At 43.0% G+C, this 20,429-nt stretch overlaps 2 protein-coding genes across 3 annotated transcripts in view; one reads left to right on the top strand and one right to left on the bottom strand.

Annotated features, from left to right (window-relative positions):
• Positions 1–297: 297 nt before the first annotated feature.
• Positions 298–9,637, bottom strand: npat (nuclear protein, ataxia-telangiectasia locus). Its single transcript, XM_015016026.1, has 17 exons — positions 9,413–9,637; positions 9,156–9,274; positions 9,001–9,061; positions 8,840–8,912; positions 8,712–8,752; positions 7,846–8,088; positions 7,614–7,689; positions 7,051–7,171; positions 6,658–6,749; positions 6,453–6,534; positions 6,269–6,365; positions 6,052–6,168; positions 4,634–5,815; positions 3,691–3,791; positions 3,509–3,602; positions 2,119–3,413; positions 298–1,008 (listed from the first exon to the last, which is right to left on the bottom strand). Exons 1-17 carry the CDS (start codon positions 9,447–9,449, stop codon positions 928–930), a joined length of 3,912 nt encoding a protein of 1,303 aa, XP_014871512.1. The 5' UTR covers positions 9,450–9,637; the 3' UTR covers positions 298–927.
• A 267-nt stretch (positions 9,638–9,904) lies between these two features.
• atm (ATM serine/threonine kinase) overlaps positions 9,905–20,429 on the top strand; it is a 29,422-nt gene continuing 18,897 nt past the window's right edge. For both annotated transcript variants that reach the window (XM_015016023.1, XM_015016024.1), the window contains exons 1-27: positions 9,905–10,053; positions 11,153–11,252; positions 11,341–11,459; positions 11,619–11,764; positions 11,964–12,128; positions 12,884–13,049; positions 13,136–13,374; positions 14,102–14,271; positions 14,394–14,560; positions 14,635–15,006; positions 15,110–15,313; positions 15,793–15,894; positions 16,020–16,254; positions 16,340–16,471; positions 16,586–16,711; positions 16,799–16,891; positions 16,978–17,167; positions 17,471–17,664; positions 17,737–17,816; positions 17,918–18,073; positions 18,489–18,564; positions 18,699–18,841; positions 18,946–19,063; positions 19,149–19,319; positions 19,415–19,590; positions 19,675–19,918; positions 20,207–20,322. In XM_015016023.1, the coding sequence (XP_014871509.1) occupies positions 11,181–11,252; positions 11,341–11,459; positions 11,619–11,764; positions 11,964–12,128; positions 12,884–13,049; positions 13,136–13,374; positions 14,102–14,271; positions 14,394–14,560; positions 14,635–15,006; positions 15,110–15,313; positions 15,793–15,894; positions 16,020–16,254; positions 16,340–16,471; positions 16,586–16,711; positions 16,799–16,891; positions 16,978–17,167; positions 17,471–17,664; positions 17,737–17,816; positions 17,918–18,073; positions 18,489–18,564; positions 18,699–18,841; positions 18,946–19,063; positions 19,149–19,319; positions 19,415–19,590; positions 19,675–19,918; positions 20,207–20,322 (4,172 nt within the window). In that variant the 5' untranslated portion in view covers positions 9,905–10,053; positions 11,153–11,180. The remainder of the gene's footprint in view (positions 10,054–11,152; positions 11,253–11,340; positions 11,460–11,618; positions 11,765–11,963; positions 12,129–12,883; positions 13,050–13,135; positions 13,375–14,101; positions 14,272–14,393; positions 14,561–14,634; positions 15,007–15,109; positions 15,314–15,792; positions 15,895–16,019; positions 16,255–16,339; positions 16,472–16,585; positions 16,712–16,798; positions 16,892–16,977; positions 17,168–17,470; positions 17,665–17,736; positions 17,817–17,917; positions 18,074–18,488; positions 18,565–18,698; positions 18,842–18,945; positions 19,064–19,148; positions 19,320–19,414; positions 19,591–19,674; positions 19,919–20,206; positions 20,323–20,429) is intronic.

A 20,429-nucleotide genomic window follows, 5' to 3' on the forward strand; every position in this document is an offset into this window, starting at 1 on the left:
TAAACAAGAGACAAAATTCGACTACTCACAGGCAGTTAGGAGGTATTCTGGTTGATAAGAATTAAGGTCTGGGAAACACAGAGTTAACTGTTTCACATGAAGATGAAACAGTCAGTCGTAACCTCCAGGTCAGTTTATACACACATAAGGAAGATTAACATTAGACTGAATATGAACTAAAGTAATAACAAAATGATAATACCAAAAATCTCTATCACACACACTCAAATAAAGTTCAGCTACAAATTTCTAATGGGCTTTTCACCTTTGTTACATTATAACACACAGTCCCAGCAGTGGTGTTTCAAAATCAGTCTCATTTACTCCAATACTTCTAACATTTTATTCAGACACAGATGAAAGTGCGTCTCATTCACAAACAAGATTACTGTACAAAAGTATACAGTAAAAATGTGAATTTCAGATGTACATCTCTTTTTTTATTATTATCCGTTAACTAGACTTTTCAGGAAACAAAATCAAATGAAACACAATTACACATTTTAAATTACTGATACACACATTTTTCAAAATGTATTTTGACAAACAAACTTGTCACCCAGCACTAATCAGATCTACCAAATAAAAAGTCAAATATTGACCAAAGCAATGTTTTGAGTTATTCAATAACAAAAAGTATCAACTGTCAAAATGGCCTCCAAAATTGATCTGTAACTGCAAAAAACGTGTTGATGATTACAACAAACAAAAAGTGCAATGGTTGCCGTAATGTTGCATAAAATGAGATTTTACTTTAAATCACCTACAGTAAAATCGAAGTTCCACAACAGCTGCTGCTTAAAAGTCTAAAGGTATTGAGAGCTGTAGGAACCATAAGCACTGGCTCAGCAGATGGCTTGTTCTGTTCCTGGATAGCAGTCCAAGTTGGTAGTGATATGTTCATCCTCCTCAGTTGTGTGTCCACTTTCATTCATCATAATGAAGAGAGGAAAGGAACTTATCCACATCCAAATCGTGGGGGAAACAGTCAATAAGTTTCTTTCTTTCCTGAAAAGTAAAAATAGAAAACGACATCAGGGGTTGGTTACACACAAAATATACTCTTCTGTGAGGTGGGTAGTGGAGGATAAGAAGGCTGGATAAGAAAGGATGAAAACAAAGTAAAGAAAAATAACATAAGAATGACATGACAAAATATACACAGAAAAATAAAACTTTTTTGAGAAACCGATTTTGTTGTCCTGTCAACTAGCCAACACACAACGGTGACTCGAGAAGAGGAAAAAACAATTTTAGGAGGAACTAGGAAGAATATATAGACCGGTAACACTTAAATTACATAACGCAATCTACAATGAGACTCAAACCAGCCAGAAGGTGCATTGAAACCAACAAGCTCTCACAAGGGTAAAAGTTTGATCCTTTAAAGTTTTCTACATATATTCACGTTGCAACCAAACTTATAAATGAAACCAACCAGCACAAAGTAGTAGATAAGTGTGAAATAGATCAAACATGTCAGTTTTTTCAGTTTATTTTTAACAAGTAAAACCTTAAAGAGTGCGCTAAAGATACAATCATACCTACAACGGAATGGTTTAGGTCGGGGTGTCAAACTAAAGTTGTCAAGGCTCAGTGTGCTGCAGGGTTTATTGGTGTTCTTGCTCTGCCACAACTCGCTTACAAGGCTGAATTACCTGTTCAGCTTATTACCCAACTCTGCATGACGTCTCAATGATCCACATTTTGTTTCAGGCATGTTGAGCCAGAACGACATCAGCTCCTAAAGCTTATTTAAAGCTTGCCTGGCTTAGAGCACAGCATGTAGCCTCGTCAAAGACCAGACCTAGTCTCAAAAATTATTTTTCACATATGCCCTTAAGCTTAACATTATTTTACAAAGAATGGGCAAGACATGCCAATGTTCAAATGTGAAAATCTGTGGAGGCAATCCTCAAAAAATACTGATAATGAAGATTACACTTATTTTTGTTTCCACAAATTATGGATGCCTTGAATCCTTTGCCTTCTTACATGCTACATTTTATTGGTCCGTCACATAAAAGATCAATTTATGAGTATACATTTAAGCATCTTACGAAGTCAGACACATCTCAAATGTAGTTGTAAATGTCAATAGAAATAAATTTTACTGACTTTGTCTTTCTTGATGCTGGGAGATCGTTTCCGCTCTCTCTTGGCGGACGGACTCTCTCTGACTGGAGACTGCTTGCGTTTTTTACTCTTTGAGCTTGACGGTGATTTTTCTCCGACCTCCTCCTGGCGCAGGCTGTCCTTCAGCGGCGTGCCCGTCCTGGCGATGGCGGCACGAGAAAGAATCATGAGGGTGTGTGCGGCCATGTTAATGCTGTTTTCACTCCCGGCTTCGCTGGCAGGGCTGCAGGTCGGCACATCAGGGGTGTTGGGAGGCAACAGCTGCTTCGGAGTCCCCTCTGCATTTTTAGCGTTTTTCGGACGGGAAGGAGTCCTCTGACAATCAGCAGCCGCCTCACCGATGTGGTCGGACCCAGAAAGCATATGGTCCGAACTGCTAACTATGGCTTTTCTGACCGGAGGAGGAGGAGAGCCGAGGCCTTGCAGCATTTCAGCGGCCTGCTTGGCCAGAGAGCTAGTTTTTGAAGCAGCCTTTGTCGGCTTGGCCTGTGGGGCCGCTGGAGGGCTGAAGTCTCTTGATGCCGAGGATGAAGGAGTTGATGGCTGCTGTTTGTCTTGTGAGCCTCCTTTCATTTCATTCTCCTTGTTCGCTCTGATGTTTGGATTCTCCTGAGAGGAAGTCCTCTTCTCCATTCGTCCCTCACGTGATTTCAAAGAAGCCTTCTCTCCAGCCTCCTTCCTGCTGCTGCTCTCCTCGTTGTCCTTCCTGCTTCCTGATCTGAACGAAGAATCGGATGACAGCGACCTGGAACCGCAAGCATCTTTAGCTTTTGGCCCGTCATCATCAGGTCTGTGGAAGCCATCGACGGACGCCTCCTGTGGCTGAGACTTCTCAGCTTCATTGTCTGTTCTTGCATTTTGAGACTCTTGGTCATGAATTATGTGCATCTGTTTGCGAGGCGTCTTCTTGACAGAGTCTTTCTGCTGCGTTTGTAAAGAAGCAGCTTCTTTTAGCAAGTTTGCTCCTCCTGTGGGATCTGTTGAACATCTGACAGTCTCCACTCTCCTCTTAGGTTTGCTGCTACCTAAAATAGCCGGTTTTGTTCGACCGCCTGCTGGCCTATTATCTCTCTCCGTCGGACGGGTATGTTGTGTTGTGTTTGAAGCAGAATGTGTTGGAGTCCCAGCTGTTCTGGTAGTTTGGGATCGAACCTCTGATGAGGAGGAGTCAAAACATAAAATTCTCCGATGACTGGGTCCACTGGATCCTTTAGCTGCTTCCCTCTGCTCTGAAGGTTTAGGCTGAACAGCAGCAGCAGTCACAGTTTTCACACATCCTGCAATCGAGATAAAAACAACATATTGGAGACGAAAGACAGTGAAACATTAAAGCTGAAGGCACTCTTCCAGAAACTTAAAGCTGCAACGTTACCTGATTTTGTAGACTGCTTAGGTTCGATAGTGGTGGGCTTTGGTTTTAGTTTTTCTCTTGTCTGTGTAGGTTTTGGGGTTGTAACATCAACTATCTGTAAATATATAAGAATAACCAGAATATTAAAGTTTTATTTAAAAAAAAAATCCCCTGATGAAACGGTAAAAATAAAGTTATGTTACCTGATTGGAAACCACTTGGATACTTCCCATTGTATTCTGCCCCAAAACGGAGACAGGAAGCACAACAGGCTTTACAGGTGATGGTAATATAAGTGCTGGTCCTGCAAAGAAAGCAAATGGATTCAGGGTTTTAACTACAGCAAGAAAACAAAGATTAAAGTAATGAGCGACATGAGGAGTCTGCACCCTGTGGTGCTTTAATCTCTTTTAAAAACTCATGCCAATAATGATAAAGAGCTCAGAGGTGCATGCCTATATGCACGTTATTTATTATTATTTTATTATTTTCTGATCCAGGAAATGTTTTCATTTTTTCATTGTGAAAGTTGAAAAAATCTGTACATTTTACAAAGAAGGTTTTTAATGAATATTTTCTTTTCTTTTCAAGTTTCTTGACAATTTGGCAGCTCAAGACCAATTTTATTTTGTAGCAGCAGGGACAAGACTGACTCTTTGGATCGTAAATGTCGCTGAACATTAATTCCTGATAGTTTTCCATCATAACACTCAAATTTCGATTTTGCTGCAAATTTGAGTACAAAAAGTCTGACTTCATGTAAGTTTTAAGATCTGTTTTTTTTTTGTTTTTTTTTAACAAATAAAATTGGGATCTTAGCCTTGACTATGTGGTGTAGTAAAAGGCAATGTTCACTAATGTGTGTCCTTTTTGATAAAGGAACAAGGAAATTTAGTTTGGAAACTACAGACTTTCTATAATGATTTATTTCCTCTGCTTATCCATGCTACAAATTTCAATAGTTTTCCAAAGTTGCATAATGAAGCTGTTTGTAAAATGTGGTCAATAAATAGAATAGAAACAGGGGAAAATTCAGGTTTACCAGCAGCAAAGTGACACACAGACTCACACAGTAAAAAACATAAAAATAAAAACAAAGAATAACTGACATTACAGTAAGCAGCACATGTAGACACACTGCTGTACCTGTGGAGTAGCTTGGTGTAGCGACTCCATGCTGGCTGGTGGGTAAGGGTTGTCCGTTTGGGACTCCAGCTGGAAGCAGCACCGGTCTGGCCTGAACGTCTGGAGTTGGGACCACCAAGAAATAACTGGCTGGGGTGGGTGGGGGGTCCACAGCGGACTGAAACACATATCTCTGTTGAGCCTGCGATGCTGCACTGACTGGAGACGTGTACACTCCTCCAGGTTTACAGACGAAAGGACTACCGCATCCCTCTGACCGCTGTAAGCTGCTCACCGCCTGCGCGGCTTCATCGAAGTTGGCTTTAGGAGTAGCAGGACATGCAGGTGATTTTGCTGGCAAGGAAAGGTAGATGGTGGGTATCTTGTCTCCGGAAATACTTGAAACCGCCTGATTTAAGGCAGCGTCTCTGGAAGAATCCCCATCCTGGTTATCGCTGACGATGATCTCCAAAGACACAATGTTGCTGGGCTCTCCAGGCTTGCGTGGGGAAAGAGCAGGAGGAGGAGGAGGAGGAGGACTGGGCGTTAGGGTAACTGGAGCACAAGAGGAAGAGGATGCAGAAGAGGCAGAAACAGGAGTGGAAGCAGCCGTGACTGGAGCAGCTGCAGAATCAGATGCTGAAGAAGAAGACGGCACAGAGCCAGGAGGCACCGTTAGACTGTCTCTACCAGAAACACACACATCAGGCTGGCTGGGAGAGGTGTTGTTGACCTGGACCTCATGCTGATCACCAGCAGCTGCTCCATCAACTCCATCAGCTGGCTTGTTTAGTCCTGTCGCCTGTGGATGCTCAGGGTTTCCGTCAATGCTTGAGGCTGGTCTCTCCTCAGCGAGCAGAGCTGCGTCTCTCGATAAAGACCCTGAATTTGAGAGTGTCACTGGGGTGGACAAACTGTCCACAGGTGGGGGCGGCGTGTTTAGAGGCTCATCGCTTTCCATTTGTGGTCCACTGTTCCCCGATGGGTTTTCTTTCCTCATGGAGTTCCCAGCAGCGGGTGAGTAGCTGACTAACAGTCTGGCCGAGCTGTTCTCAATCCTAGACGTTCTGCCGTTCGAGTCCAAAATGGTTTTTCTCAACAAGGTGGATGCAGAGGATTTTCTGGTTTTACGCTCCTGCCCAGCTCTCGCCTTCGGCGCTCCTGATGTTGCATCTAAAGTATTTCCATCATTTTGGGAAGGACCTGAAGAATAAAACAAAACAAACCTGACCGATTATCCATGTTCTTGTTTTTGTGCTCTAGACAAGTCAGTAAAACCAGAAATAAAATAGTTTCAAAAGAGGAAAAATAGTCTTGACATTAGATTCTACTTTCGAGAATAGCTATAACTATGGATAAATGACGATAATAAAGTTCTGAAAGATTTACCGCCCACTCAGACCCATATTGACCAGTGTTGAAAGAGAATGACTGAATACCTGGATCGCTACTTTGGAGGACCTGGACAGCAGGTGGGAGTCCAGTCGTCTCATTCTCTTCAGAAATACAAGCAATGCTGCCGTCCCCTGCGTCTCCATCAGCATTTTTAGTTTTATCTGCAAAATTACAAAAGAATTCTCAATACGACTTTCTTATCCATTTAGAAACTTTGATTCTGATGCAATTTAAAAAAACAACAACGTAGCGGATAGTTACGGTAATCAAAAAGGTCAAAGAGGGCCTGAAAAGCCGGGTCAGATTCAGTTTGCTCCAAAATGTCATGGATGGCATCATCGCTCATATGGATTTCTCCCTGATATTAATAATAATAATACGCATAAAATTAAGGAAGACAGTGTGAATTTAGGAACAAATAGTGCTCCGTCAGATGTTTTAGTACCTCTAGTCCTAGAATCTCATCTATAGACTGGTCTGGCTCCACTGTACTTGAAGAAGCTTTGGATGTTTGTGGTACTGCATCACTGGCATCAGGCACACACAAAAAAAACATGTTTAAGTACAGAAATATTATTTTAAGTCTGCTTAGTAGGTATTATCGTCACTATCAGCTTTGTCAAAATACTGAAAACAGATCATCAACATACCTGGCAAGGATTTTGTTGATGTTTTCAGCAAGTTTCTCTTGCAGTGCCCTGTCCCCCAAAATCTTGTCACGTGCATTTTGTATCACGAGTTGCTGTGAAGATTTTAATGTTTTAAAAGTTAGACACCTTCAGGGGAAGCTCAATGTGTGATGTTTCAGCTGGGGCTTTCATGCACAGGGAAAATATGCAACATGTATCAATGTTTTATATGATACGTCACAGAAAGAAAGAAAAGAAAAGAGAAAAAAACAGCGATAGCAAGAGATGGAGAAAAACATTTAGACAATGGAACTTAAGTCTGAAAAAAATATATTTTTTCCCACTCCATTTTATTATTTAGTTTTCAACTATTTCTTTGTAAAAGAAGAAACAAGCTTCTAAACATAAACTCACTGGAAAATTCTCCTTGACGACCTCCTCAGGCTGGGCGTCTGCAGTGACGTTAGTGGCAGCCGTGGCAGATTTACTGGGCCCTCCTGACCCGGTCAGACCACTTCTCTTCCTGGGAGTGTCCCTGAATGCAGCAGATAGGTTGTAGTGAAGCACACAAAAAGATACATGGAAAAATATATTAACAGATCATCTGTTATCTTTATCTAGCAACAAGCTAGGGCAGCATAATATCAGGAAATACGTCACGTGTGACAATATTGGTGAAAATAAATAACGATGACCTGCAATTAGTAATCAGTGTTAATGTGGGACTAATATCCAGCCCTGTTCCAGTGACACATCCTAAAGCCTACAGTTTTTTTTTTTTTTTTTAATCAAAGTCTGTTTTAATTATCAGTTGTGGAAAAAATATATATTCTTTTGTAATTCTCTTAGTTGCATTCCTTAGAGAGAGAGAGAGAAGAAACAACTTCTGATCTTAGTGTAAGTTAAAAGTAGGTCTTTATGATATTAAACAGGTATTTATACAACTCTATTCTGTACTTGTTCTTTCCCATCCTTACCATTTCCTTCGACCAGGAGAAACTGGGCCTGACGTGAGGCGGTGCTCTGAAACGATAACTTGTACAGGAGAATCTCCTGTGAAATACAATAACAAGGTGCAATGTTCAACTACAGCGACTGATTTAATAGCAAAAACAGAAGTTCACATAGTTTCACCCAAGCTGACAAAGGGTTTTCAAATCAAAATGCTCAATGTTAAACACATCCAAACAAATCCACCACAATACTGACGGGGTGTGTTGAGTAATCGGCTCCCATCGTGGACCGGCTGCTGCGCCCCGCCGCTGGCTGTGGCTCTGATCTGAGGGCTGGTGAAGCTAACAGGAGTGGAGTGGCCTAGCATGCTGTGGGTGGTGTGGGCGGGGCTGATGAAGGAGCTGCTTTCAGACACGGAGGTGCAGACCACACCGCTTGGAGACGCCACCGTCAGGACCCGCTGCCTCGCCATGTTTGCCACTCCGACGCGTGAACGTACTGCAACAGACAGAGACTGGATCGTACACTATTGTTGACCAAACACTAAATGCAGGATTTACAGGTGCAATGCAGGAAAACCACTTTAGTCAGTGCATGATATTAGATCACCGATATCCTTTTGGGAAACATACGGTTTACACACTACTTACAAATGTAAAAACACATCGCCTTTTAAATGTACAAGTCCAAAAAATGAGAATAATATTTATAAAGTTGTCCTTTCAGATTTAGGTTGTGCAATTGAGTAATTTTGTATTTTAATGTTTTATCTTTTTGATTAAAAACCAAAATTCAACATTATTAACAAAAACAGGATTTTTCTTCAAATAATTATGCCACATTTAAAAGGGAACACACATACTTATTTTGTTCTTTAATTTTCTTTCTCCAAACTTAATAAATGACCAACAGTCAATGTTGAGCCAAATAATTACAATTAAACTTTTTCCACCGTAATCCATCAGCTTGATTTAAGAACGTATTAAATTTTCATTTCATAAAAAGTTGTATTTTAAGGAAATTTGAAACATTTATGCTCCTTTATCAGTAACAGATACATATCTAATATGTATTATTTAATGATAAAACATTTGATCTAACAGTAATTAGAAATAACTTACTCCTCTGACTTGCAGATATAGCGGGGGAATTCTGCAATGATCTGGAAAATAATTTATAAATATCAGATCAACAACAGTTAATCTCAAAACATGAACAGACTTGAATGTTGAAAGTAGTCAATTATTACTTGATTTGGTTGAGGGTAAAATCCAGCTTTTTCCACAAAGATGTCATCACAAGAGGGACTTCGTGTCCAGAGTCTTTTAGAAAACAACAACACAGTTGTTACAATCTGCTTAAAGTGAACACATATATATATATATTCCAAAACACGAAAGCCACATTTACCTTTTGCTTTCGCTGCCACATACTCATTCAAGATGGCTGTCAAGCCCTTCCCAAAGACAGACTGTGCATGTGTGAGGGAAGAGTTTATTAATATCTGTGCATGGCAATCTTAACAATTAAAGACAGGTACATGTTTGGACAGCCTTTGGACTCACAAAAACACAGGCAGGTATCACTCCGTCTCCTGTAGTGTGCTCGGCATACTCCTTCAGGTTTGGACTCTCATGGATGAAGGCTTGGCTTGTAGCTGACAGCCCCTCTTCCTGGAGGTACCCTGCACAAAGCAACAAAAAAAAAAAAGACAGGTATTAAAAAGTTAGCACTGTGGCACAATAAATCTGCACCGTTGTCACTTCGTTATGGCTACCAGCTAAAGCTACAAGCAGCTGTAGCTTTGTTATGTCCGGCTTACCCAAAACAAGCCGAGCGACGTCAGAAGGGAGCAACATGGCAGCTTTAGGTGTAATAAATTAAAGTAAAGAACGAATAAATGGCTACATATTCGAAAAATTGCTAATAAAAGTCGCAACATAACCCCACATTAGAGGACGTCATTGGTGTTATAATGAGGGCAACATCCTGACTAAACTCCTGCTTTCTCAAACGGCGGGGAACTCGAGAACCCGGAAGTAGCAGCTTGACCTACTACTCAGATTCCTGGTAATTGTAGTCCAATCCGGATCTATGAACGTAAAAATATCATATATGGGCCATATGAACATACAAACATGCAGTATGTTGGAACTTGATTAAATACTAAAACAAATTTCTGAACTGTTTCGTACTTAAAACAGCATTCATTCTATTTTTGACGTCAAAAACCAAGCGGATAAACTCACTTCCGTCTTTCCTAAAACTAGGAAGTGAAAGGCGCATCACCGCACTCATCCTGGGGCGGGAATATTCCTGCGTGGCTTGCGTGAGTGTGCATGAGTTTTATTGCACGTCAAGATGGCAAAGTTGTTTTGAGATGAACTGTAAAACGTCCTGTATTTCCTACACCTGGTCCAGCAGCAGGTTGTTGACTCCAGTCGGTGCAGACCAGTGAGCTCGGTGAGCATGCTTAGTGAAAGTTTAAATGAAGCTCTGTAAATCAACTCCAGAGCTGGTTTCGTTTCGTGTTTGTCTGCATGCATGATCAGGTTACACGTGCAAATATTGTATTTTATTAGAAATTATGCGAATTTAAGTGCTTTGACATTAGAGAATAAAGCTGATACCTGTCTGCCCGCTTACTGATTGATTATTTTACATCTGCTTCCTACTAAATTATTGTGATTTGATTGTCCATCTCTGGCCGGGGTGTTTTCCACTTCACTTAAAAGGCCACCATTGCGCCACAGATTTGTTGCATCCCATTAGCAGAAGTAAAGTTCATCTTCTGTACGCATTAAAACTCCGGTTTATGTTTTGTCCTGTTATTTAGGTGCAAAGAATATTTTTGCTCAATTCCAACTTTCTCATTTGGGACTTTTCTGGGTTTGTGTGAGGACTGACACCGACTGTGTTAGAGGCTGTAGCTTTATACAGTCATGATCAAAAGAGATCTCGTTTTTCCACTAACTTTGCAAGATCAGATTTATTAGATCTATTGTGTTTGTGAGAGTTTGCTAATGAAGGATTGACTGAACTATGTATAGAAGTTGTTTATAGAAGTTAGAAAATGTTATGCACCAAATTATTTTATTGACCTTAGAGCAGGTGGAGTTGCCTTTTGCCTTGGTTTAGAAAAGAAGGTTTGTAGTCGATGTTTTAGAGAGAAACAAGGATTAGTCGTGAGGATCAAGGATCCCCTGCTGTTTTATGACACACTAAAGGTACATCTGTGTGAGATCAGTGTATGTGTTCTCCCTGTATTGGGTTTAATAAATTGCCCATACAAGGTTTGGTTGTTTAAATATTTGTTTATAACCAAACCTCTGCTTTCTTTTAAAGCAACTATTTAGCTATTGTAATTAAGTCAGAAGAGCAGTGGAAAGTCAGCTCACGTCAATCTGTTGTTAGCAATAACACATGCTTATCCTCTCTGGTTCCTCTTCTTCTCTGTTTTTGTGGAAAGAGTCCATCTTTCAGCAAAATGCCTGGGTGTGATCTGTTCATTTGTATTTTGGCCGTAAGGATGTTGGTGTTGTTTATCCGCCTGTTCCTGCAGGTGTAACCAGCTATAAGCTGTCGCCAGAATGAGTCTGGTTCTTCATGATCTCCTGGTCTGCTGCAGAGGGTTGGAAAATGACAAAGCTACAGAGAGGAAGGTAAGCAAACTACAAAGATCTGATTACATTTAATCCCTTAGCATCAGTCAGTTCATCACTTATTTTGTGCCCCCTTTTGTGGAACTAGAAAGAAACTGAACGCTTTAGAAGACTCATTCGTTCTAATGACGTTATGCAAGAACTGGATCGCACCTCTGGGACCAAAGCTAAAGGCTCTAATCAACTCACATGGGATGCTGTTTTCAGGTGAGTCTCCATCATTTTCCCACTTTTATCTCCTTCATCTACGCGTGGCCTTCAATTACATCTCATATTTTACTCTAGGAAAATCCTTCTATAAAATGAAAGCTTTCGTTTTTGTTTTGCTCAGTCCAGTGTTTTTTTTTTTTTTTGGTCCCTTATCAGATTCCTGCAGCGTTTTGTCCAGAAGGAGACTGAGAGCATGCAGTCGAGTAAATCCAACGTCACGGCGACTACGTTGGCCACACGGCAGAAGAAGATGGCTGAAACATGCAGCTTAGTCAAGTTTTTCATTCGCTATGCAAACAAACGTAAGGGCAAGATTTTCAACTTAACTTAGAAAATGCAAGTTTGATCAAATTATCTATGTGAAAATTTGTTTTGCTTATACATGAAAACAATATTTTATTGCCTCACCTACTTACTGGAACCTACTTACAGGACTGGGCTGGTTTGAACTCTCTTGGAAGATGTAATGTGGACTCCATGTCTAAGGCTTGTTTTGTGCAGGTGGGCCTCGTCTGAAGTGCAGCGAGATGCTGAAACACGTGATGGAGGTGCTGCAAAGTTCGTATTGCTGCTCAGCATATGGAGAGAATTACAGCAGCCTCCTTTTAAAGGACATCCTCTCTGTCCGCAAGTACTGGTGCGACATCACTCGGCAGCAGTGGCAGAGTAAGTGGCCAAAGAGACGGGTCGAAACATCAAGATCAACGTTGGGTTTTAGTATCTCAAAGCTGATTCCTCATCACCGATGTTTATGAAAAATATGAGAAACTGTCAAAACTGCTTGAGTCAAGTTTGCTTCATGTTTCTGTTTAGTTATTGACTTTTGATGTTTATGTAAAACTCTACTGATCACTATAAAGCTATTTTCTGTTGACCTTGTAACAGACGCAGCAGATTTGAATTCCTATTTCAATAAAAAAAAAGAAAAAGTGAAACTCCTGCAGTTTTTCCCTAGGAGCACACGACATATTCGTGCCCACTCACATATTGTCATATTAATTTCCAAACCTTTATAAAATGTTATAAGTGTTAGAGTTAGAAATCTCATACTTGTGATGTGACAACAACTTAAACTTTGTCACAGATCTTATACTTTGCAGTATAGTACATTAAGTTTATAAAATAATCATTCAAATGATTAGATATTCATGTTTTTTTAAGATGGATTTTATTAATTTACTTTTTTTATGTTGCTGCTCTGTTGCATTCAATTATTTAGTATTAATATAAATTCTAATCATTCCAGCTATATTAGTCTCATCTGCTGCAGTGTTATTAATCTGATATAAACCTAGATGAAGATTTCTCCCACCACTTTAACACAGGAGGCTTTTTTTTGCCTCTCACTGGAACTGTAAGAAAGTCTTAAAAGTCATCCTGATAACTTAGGTGTATTTGTCCTTTTACCTTTTGATCTAAAGGTCTTTTGGAGTTGTACTGCGGCTTGTTCAACTCTTCATCCAAATCCATCAACCGTGTGCTGCTGAGCAGAGTCATCTACGCTGTGGTGAAGGGCTGCTGCGCTCAGACTGACGGATTTAATGACAGTTTATTCAGCTTCTTCTCTAAAGCAATGCTTAACGCCAGGTAGAAGCCATGATCATTATATCCATTGTCAGATAAATTGTTTTGCTTCTGTTGTGAACTGTGGTAAACTTCATGCACCATCCTAGGCAGGAGAAACACCTCAGTGTCCTGGAGCATCTCGTCTTGGCTCTGAACATCTTCCTGAGATCTGCCGCCATGAACTGCCGGATGAGAGTGTGTCGTCTCGGAGAGGAGCTTCTTCCCTCTCTGTTGAACGTGTGGGAGGACATGAGGCCGAGCGTCAACCTGAAGGAGGAGATTGTGGAGTTCTTCAACCTGCAGCTCCTTGTTCACCATCCGAAGGGAGCAAAGACGCAAGACACAGGTTCAGTGTTAGAAAGCTGAGTTATCAGAAATGATGTCCTGGGTGGGATTTACATTAAAGTTTACCTATTAAGGCAAATTTACATTCTGTGGATCTTTGTACTTCCATTTAGATCTCAACATCTTCTAAAAACAACCCAACTGCTTAAAAAAAAAACACCCAGACATTTTTGCCAATAAGTAAATGTTTTTTGGTGTCTGGAAAATGAGCCAAATCAAAAAACCTCTCTATTGTTAAGTCACATTTGACGGTCACTGTGCCATTACCTAACAAGCTAAGCCGAACCCAGCCCTGTTACCTAGCAACCCAGCTTGGTCTTTCTGCCATCTTTTTTATTGTGCAGTAGGCTCAACTTCTGCTTTTCAAAGATGTACGGCTGTATAATTGCACATCTGCTTGCAGCCATTTTCGTGTGTGAGTTGGGGGGGGGCGTGGCCAGCAGCTGCCTATTTAGATTTATAGTGATAAGACCTTAAAACAGCTCATTTTGAAAGGAGCTCAAAATAGGCAGAAGTAACCAGACTAAAATCTCATTATCTAAGAATTACATTGTGCAGAAAATGAATTGAACATGTTCTGTGTAGCCCATCGACCTACCCTAATCTGTTCAAGGAAGCACAGTAGGTCACCTTTAAGATTTGTCTTTGACAGCAGTCGGAATGCGATTTAGAAGAATTGAAAGTTTCCCCAAATTAACCTTAATTCAAACGATGATCTTTGTTTCTAGGTGCGCATGCGGAGGACTGGTCCAGGTGGCGTGGCCTGCTGTACAACCTGTACGACACTTTAGTCAGAGAGATCAGCCACATCGGCAGCAGAGGGAAGTACGTCACTGGGACCAGACACATCGCTGTGAAAGATAACCTCATTGAACTCACTGCCGACATCTGTCACCAGGTAAAAAAACCCAAAAAACTTTACTCCTGGTCTCCCAACATTTGCATAAATGCAAAGCAGATCAGATCTGAGTTTGAAGTTGCGGTCCAGTGTATGTTTAACACCCGTTTATCTTGTCACAGCTGTTCAGTGTTGACAGTGATGCCCATGTGCTGGAGGTCACTCAGCCCCAACACAGAGCCACGCAGATGGGCAGTCCCATCAGCAAGCGGCGCCGCATAGAAATGGGCTGGGATGTCCTCCGTGACCATCTGCAACCTCAGCAGAGCGACTTTGATGTCATACCTTGGTATGAAAGTCAAAAAGCATAAAAAAAAAAAATGTTACCTCACATTTACTCAAGCCTGTGTTTTCTTCTCTCAGGCTGCAGATAACTGCAGTGCTCGCCTCCAAGTACCCATCCATGGTGCCCGGCAAGGAGCTGGTCCAGCTGCTGTCGCTGTTGTGTCAGCTCCTGTCAGAGCAGCGCCGAGGGGAGAGGGGCCCATATGTGCTGCGCTGCCTGAGGGAGATGGCCCACTGCCAGGCCCGCATCCCTCAGAGAGCTCAGGCCCACAGGGCGGAGCTGGGCAGGCTGTGGCTCCGGATCTGGCCCCTCGCGCTGCGTGGGGTCAGTTCGCCTCAGACCGAGTCCCTCAGTCTGGATCTGCTGGCCTCCATAGTACACAGGCGGCTGATCGACACGGACAGGGAGTTCTGGAGACTCTTCCGCGCATCTGCGTGTAAACCCACCCAGTGAGTCGCAGCTGCTTTGCTCACTGCTGCATTCAGTCTGGATTTGTAGCCACTATGTAGACTAATTTTGTCTTGTCGTCGTCGTCTTTTTTTTTTTTTTCAGGAGTGCTGCTCTCTGTCTTGCCCAGGCCATGTTAACATGCTCAATCCCAAAGACTGTTGCATCAAGCTCAGGTTTTGACTACATGGTGATCTCAGAGGGGAGTCCCTCTGCTAACCTGAAGGAGAGCCTCATAGCCTGGCTGCTGATGAGTGACCAGAATGAGGAGATGGAGGATAGCTGCACGCCCCACCCCATCATCTGCAGGTTGCTTTTTTTTGTACCATTTGTTTGGTAATCACTTTGTATTATTAGATTTATATTATATTTATGGTGAGTTACCAGGAGTCTGGCGGCTCTTTGTTTGATTATTTTGGTCACTTTTGCCCCAACACACCTGTTTGTCTTGACAGGTTGGAATTTTGTCATAACAAGATGATGGGCTGAGCTGAGTGAAGCATGAGGCTTTGGACATAATAATATTCTCAGGATTTTGGATAATTCTGCTTTCAACGTCGCATGAAAATGATGACATATATTAACTCTAAAGGCAAATTTTATTTTAGAGTATCACACTTAAAATCTCTGTAAACTACACTGACTGGTTGTAACATGACAAAATATGAAAGGAGTCATGGATATTAATAAGCATTACTTTTTGTTCAGATGTACTTTTTTCTTTTTTTTTTGTCTTTGAAATAATTTTTTCATGTTTTATTTACGAGTTACTGTGTTCTTGTCTGCAGAGACTTCCCTCATAATCTCATTGCAAGCATCCTGGTCTCACTGACCTTCAAGGACACCAGTGCTGGGCTGAAGTTCCTGCTGGGTGCTGAAGGACTAAAAGGGTAAAAAAAAAAAAAATAAAAAAAAAGAGGAGATTATAATCTCATAATTACTGTACAAGCAACCAGTACCTGCCAAGAAACTTTAACTCCATTTAATCTCCCTGCTTTTTTTTTTTTTTTTTTAGTGCCGTTTGTCAAGACGGTTCATCCGACGCCAAAGACAAGTTGGAAAACATAGAGCGACTGTACCAGCAGTTCAGCTTCAACACGCTGCCATCAGAGGCCAGAGCGACGGACGACGAGTCGGTAAAGATGGCGTCGGCCGACGCTCAGCTGGCCGCCGTCCCCGCCCTCAGAAACAAGCTGGAGCGGAACCTGCTCTCCGTGGCCGACAGCCTGCTCAGCTGCTACTCCCCTGACGTGAGCGGAGGTCGATTTGTCCTGGAGTGTTTCAAACCTGTTCGCACGTTTGAAACTGACGCATGTTCCGATTGATCTTCTGTAGTCGCAGTCCACGCCTCCTGAGTGCCTGGTGCGCTGTTTCAGCCAGCTGACGGGTGTGCTGGCAGGTTTCGTCGCGGCAGGGCTTGTGACCGAGGAGGAGGCCTGCCGCTCTCCGCTTTTCACCAAAGCAAAGGTCCGTTCACGCTCACGTTAGTTTGGAAAATCCAGCCTCGAGTGGCTTCCCTCAATGCTGATGAAACAGCGTAGTCAAATATTAACATGAAGTTTTTAACGTTGTTGCTGCCAGGCCGTGGCGCAGGACCTCAGCGGCTTTGTTTCCAGCGTCAAAGTGAAGATGAACGAGGAGGGAGCCATGTCAGCGCTCAGGTCGCTCATGAAGCTTTGCACACAGTGCGCCAGCAGAGCACCCATGGTGACGTCACCTGCCGTTACGATGTTTTTGATCAAAAGCTGAATAAATTAGTGGTTTAAATGAGTAAACCGATCATTTATTCTGCAGGACAAAGTTGGATCGACCTCCTCTGGTTTATTCCTGATGACTCTGCCTGCCAGCCTGCTCAGTGAGCTGGCAGAAATCTGCAAACTGCACGTGGTACGTGGCTCATGTACGGTGATTTCTGTCACACGGATTTCACAAACTGGAACCAGACGTCTGAATTTTTCAACTCTCCGCTTCAGTTGAACAACGTCCCCAAGCGAGTCAGTGTCACGGACGATGACGAACAAGGGGACGATGAGTGGGAAATGACGAAACCTCCTCAGGCTGGTGACGGCATCGACCTGTTTGAAGACGGCGAGGAGGCCCACAGCAGTTCCAACGGGAGTCGCAGACAGAAAGAGGACAACGCTGACTCATCCTGTGGCTCAGGTACGAGGAGACCTGATGTGTGGGAAGAACTCTGCAGGTTTCAAAAGCAGCTGCTGGAAAGATGAAGGTCTGCAGCCTGTAAAAGATTTTCTGTAATTAACTTGGATTTCCCTGTTCCCATAGCAACCGCATTTATCGACTTGCACACCTGAAATTTGCCTTTTTTCTACCTTGGTAGATTTGCTCTTGTGCGATCCTCTATGCTGTGTTGGAAAAGACCAAGTTAAAGAAAAGACAAGATATTTTTTTTCCAGGTTCGATAATATGAAAGTTGAAGTTCGGTCGTTGCTCAAACTCAAACAGGTGCCAAAAGCCTGCTAGCGGAGGACTATCTGGGGAAACAGGACCTGGCTCTCCTCGCTGTCTTGAACTTCCTGTGCGAGTGCGGCTCTGCCCCGCCCCTCCACGGCCTCCTGTTTAAACCTCCGGAGGTGCGGCGCAGGCTGCTGCTCCTGCTGGATCAGATTGACTTCAGCAAAGCTCTGCACCTCAACATGGTGAGCAGCAGTCAGCCTGGGACGGTGACCTCAGACTCGGCCGGCTTTAGCTGAACTCTGCTTCCGTTTCAGTACCTCGTTCTGTTGAAGAAGCTTCCTGCCGAAGACTCGCTGTCTCCGGAGGAGTTTGACACCCTGCTCCGTCCTCTTGCGTAAGGAAAAGTCTCCACCTCAAACCACAAATCCATTTTATTTTTTTTTCCTGAGGTTGCAGACCAGATGTGAACAGCTGCATGTTTTTCTTTATCCACAGGGACTTGTGTTCTTTGTATCGTCAGGACCAGGAGATCTGTGCTGCTGTGCTGCTCAGTTTGTTACCGTCCATACGGAGCCTGGGGAAGACGCGTCACATGCCCGAGGAGATGAAACATGTTCAGGGATCTCTTCTGCAAGTTCTGTCTGGCTTCTGGTAAGAAGCATAATTTTATTACTTATTTGTGCTGGTGGCGAAGAAACAATTTACTATTCCAGGAAAACTCTACCATCATTGGTGGCTATGCTAACTAACTGTAGCAGCTAGCAACGCGTACACAAGCATGATCGACAGAGCTAAGACCCTCCTCCTGGCTCTGATTGGTTCCTGACCAGGCGGTGTATTTCTGCAGGTGGCAGTAGAACCACAGAGAGAAGGCAGAGGAACTTTATTTTATTTTCACAGATTATCTCTCGTGTACTATCTCAACACAGCGACAGTTTTAACAAAAATGTAAAAAAAAACTAAACAAAACAAAAAAAAACCATATATTTTTACAAGTATTGCAAACTGGAGCTTTAATATTTGTGTTCCTCTCTGTTACAACTTTGCTGGGTTTTTTTGTCTTTAGTTTCTTGAGCCAGACGGGAAAATGTGTGGCGACTGTCCGAGCTGCGTTGGTTCAGTGCCTTGCCGCCTTGCTGGAGGTAAAGTTTAAAACCTTTAGAAAGAGTTTATTTTGTTCTTCAAACATTTCAGCCCGATATATACAGGTATATACGTGTAATTCAGTACAAAACATATGAAAGTGACTTGAACTTTCACATTGTCTCACACGTAGGCTGACCCTCTGTGCCACTGGGCTGTCCTGACCCTCAGAGAGGCCGAAACGGAGAAGGACTCTCCCGTATCGCTGGTTCTTCCTTCTCATCTGGCAGACGCACACCACCAGGTCCGCATGCTGGTAGCGCTGTCTGTGGAGAGGTATGCTTCGGCTTCAGGAGCTTTGTCTCTACTGGAGGCAGATCTGAATAATCTGGAAAAACAGGCAGATAAGTGATCTTTGGCATTTTCTGCTCTTTGTCCAGGCTGTTCCTTGATTTGAGACCAAATCGCTCGGATAAGAGGAAGATGTTGCCGCTAAAACACCAGCAAGCAGCGTTTGAGAACATCTACCTGAAGGCTCAGGAGGGCATGAGGCTCCCGGTGAGGTCACGCTTTCAAGAACTTCACTGTTGTTGCTTAACGTAAACTTTTCTCACGCTCTCTCCTTTTGCGGGTGATCACACAGAGGGGCAGCTCCTCGGAGGATCAGCCGGACGAAACGTTGAATCGCAAAGTCGCCCTGCTGAGGAGTCTGTGTGTGGTGCTGTGCTGCAGCCCCGTGTGTGAGAAGCAGTGTCTGTTTGCGCTCTTTCAGTCCTACAAAGAGAACAATGTTGAGGAGGAGCTCATCAAGAAGGTAGCAGATTGAAATAAATCATCTCCATTCTCGTTTTACTCTTACCTTCCTGATATCTGAGAGGCTCTCGTGCTCTGCTCGGTTTCCTGCCGCAGATGTTGTGCAGCGTTTCCAAAGTGAAGAGCTGCAGGAGCGTGAAAACATTCGTCACTTCTCACCTGTACTACCTGGTAGCGGAGTGGCTCGCGCAGAGGCAGTCAGACGACCGCTACACGCTTGGATCTTTCCCCTACAGCCTGCTGGACCAGGACACGGTCAAAGATTTCTACAAGTCAGAAAAGCTTCGTTTCCCCTTGTGTTTGAATTTTAAACAAACGTTTTCTCACGCTTACCTCCTCACCCACACTTTTTCCAGCTCTTATTACCAGGTGCTGATCCCTCACCTGGTCTTCCTGGACGACTTTGAGCAGGTGAGGTCCATCGGGCGGTGCCTGGAGAGGGACTGGAGGCACTTACTAGCCGACTGCTTCCCCAAGATCATGGTGAACATCCTGCCATACTTCGCCTTAAAAGGCCAGGACTCTCAGGTTGCACAGCAGAGAGAGAAGGCACACCGAGTGTACGACCTCCTCAAAGACGCCAGCTGTCTGGGCAAACAGGTGAGGCGGAGTGTAAAAGCAGAAAAATAAATGTCTCATTTCGTTTAGTGTTTAGATTTACACGCGCCGCAGATTCTTAAGCAAAAATAACTTTTGAAAGCAGGAAGAGGTAGAGATTTCCTTCAACTTCTGCGTCTTCCAAATGATTCAAATTGGAATATGTTGTGGGCTGTGGGATAATTGGCTTTGATCTGATAAAGTGTTTTCCATGTGAACATTGGATAAATATCAGGAAGGTCTTTGCAGAAACCCCATCAGAAGTCATAACCTTTGGAAATTTGCCCACAGCAAATCGACAGCCTGATTCACAGTAACTTGGCGGACATCGTGGTGGAGCTGCTGATGACTCTGTACGAAGGCTGTGGAGCAGACGGAGACGCCGGAGACCTGAAACGCTTCACAGGGTAGCAACACTTTAACACTTTCCTGTAACGTTTCTTTGCTACTTCATTTCGTCTGCGTCTCATTCTGTCACGCGTCGGAGCGGCACCTGAAGGAGATCGGTTTTATG

The sequence above is a fragment of the Poecilia latipinna genome, unplaced genomic scaffold, assembly GCF_001443285.1.
Source record: "Poecilia latipinna isolate Pla-1442-1.1 unplaced genomic scaffold, P_latipinna-1.0 Scaffold1974, whole genome shotgun sequence".
NCBI classification, from domain to species: domain Eukaryota; kingdom Metazoa; phylum Chordata; class Actinopteri; order Cyprinodontiformes; family Poeciliidae; genus Poecilia; species Poecilia latipinna.

Excerpts from the sequence above, each read along its gene's own strand:
- npat (XM_015016026.1), bottom strand. The coding sequence starts at position 9,449 with ATGTTGCTCCCTTCTGACGTCGCTCGGCTTGTTTTGG. Across the intron at positions 8,753-8,839 it reads TTTACCCTCAACCAAATCAA|ATCATTGCAGAATTCCCCCG; the intron begins GTAATAATTGAC and ends ATTATTTTCCAG. Across the intron at positions 1,009-2,118 it reads CCAGCATCAAGAAAGACAAA|GAAAGAAAGAAACTTATTGA; the intron begins GTCAGTAAAATT and ends TTTACTTTTCAG.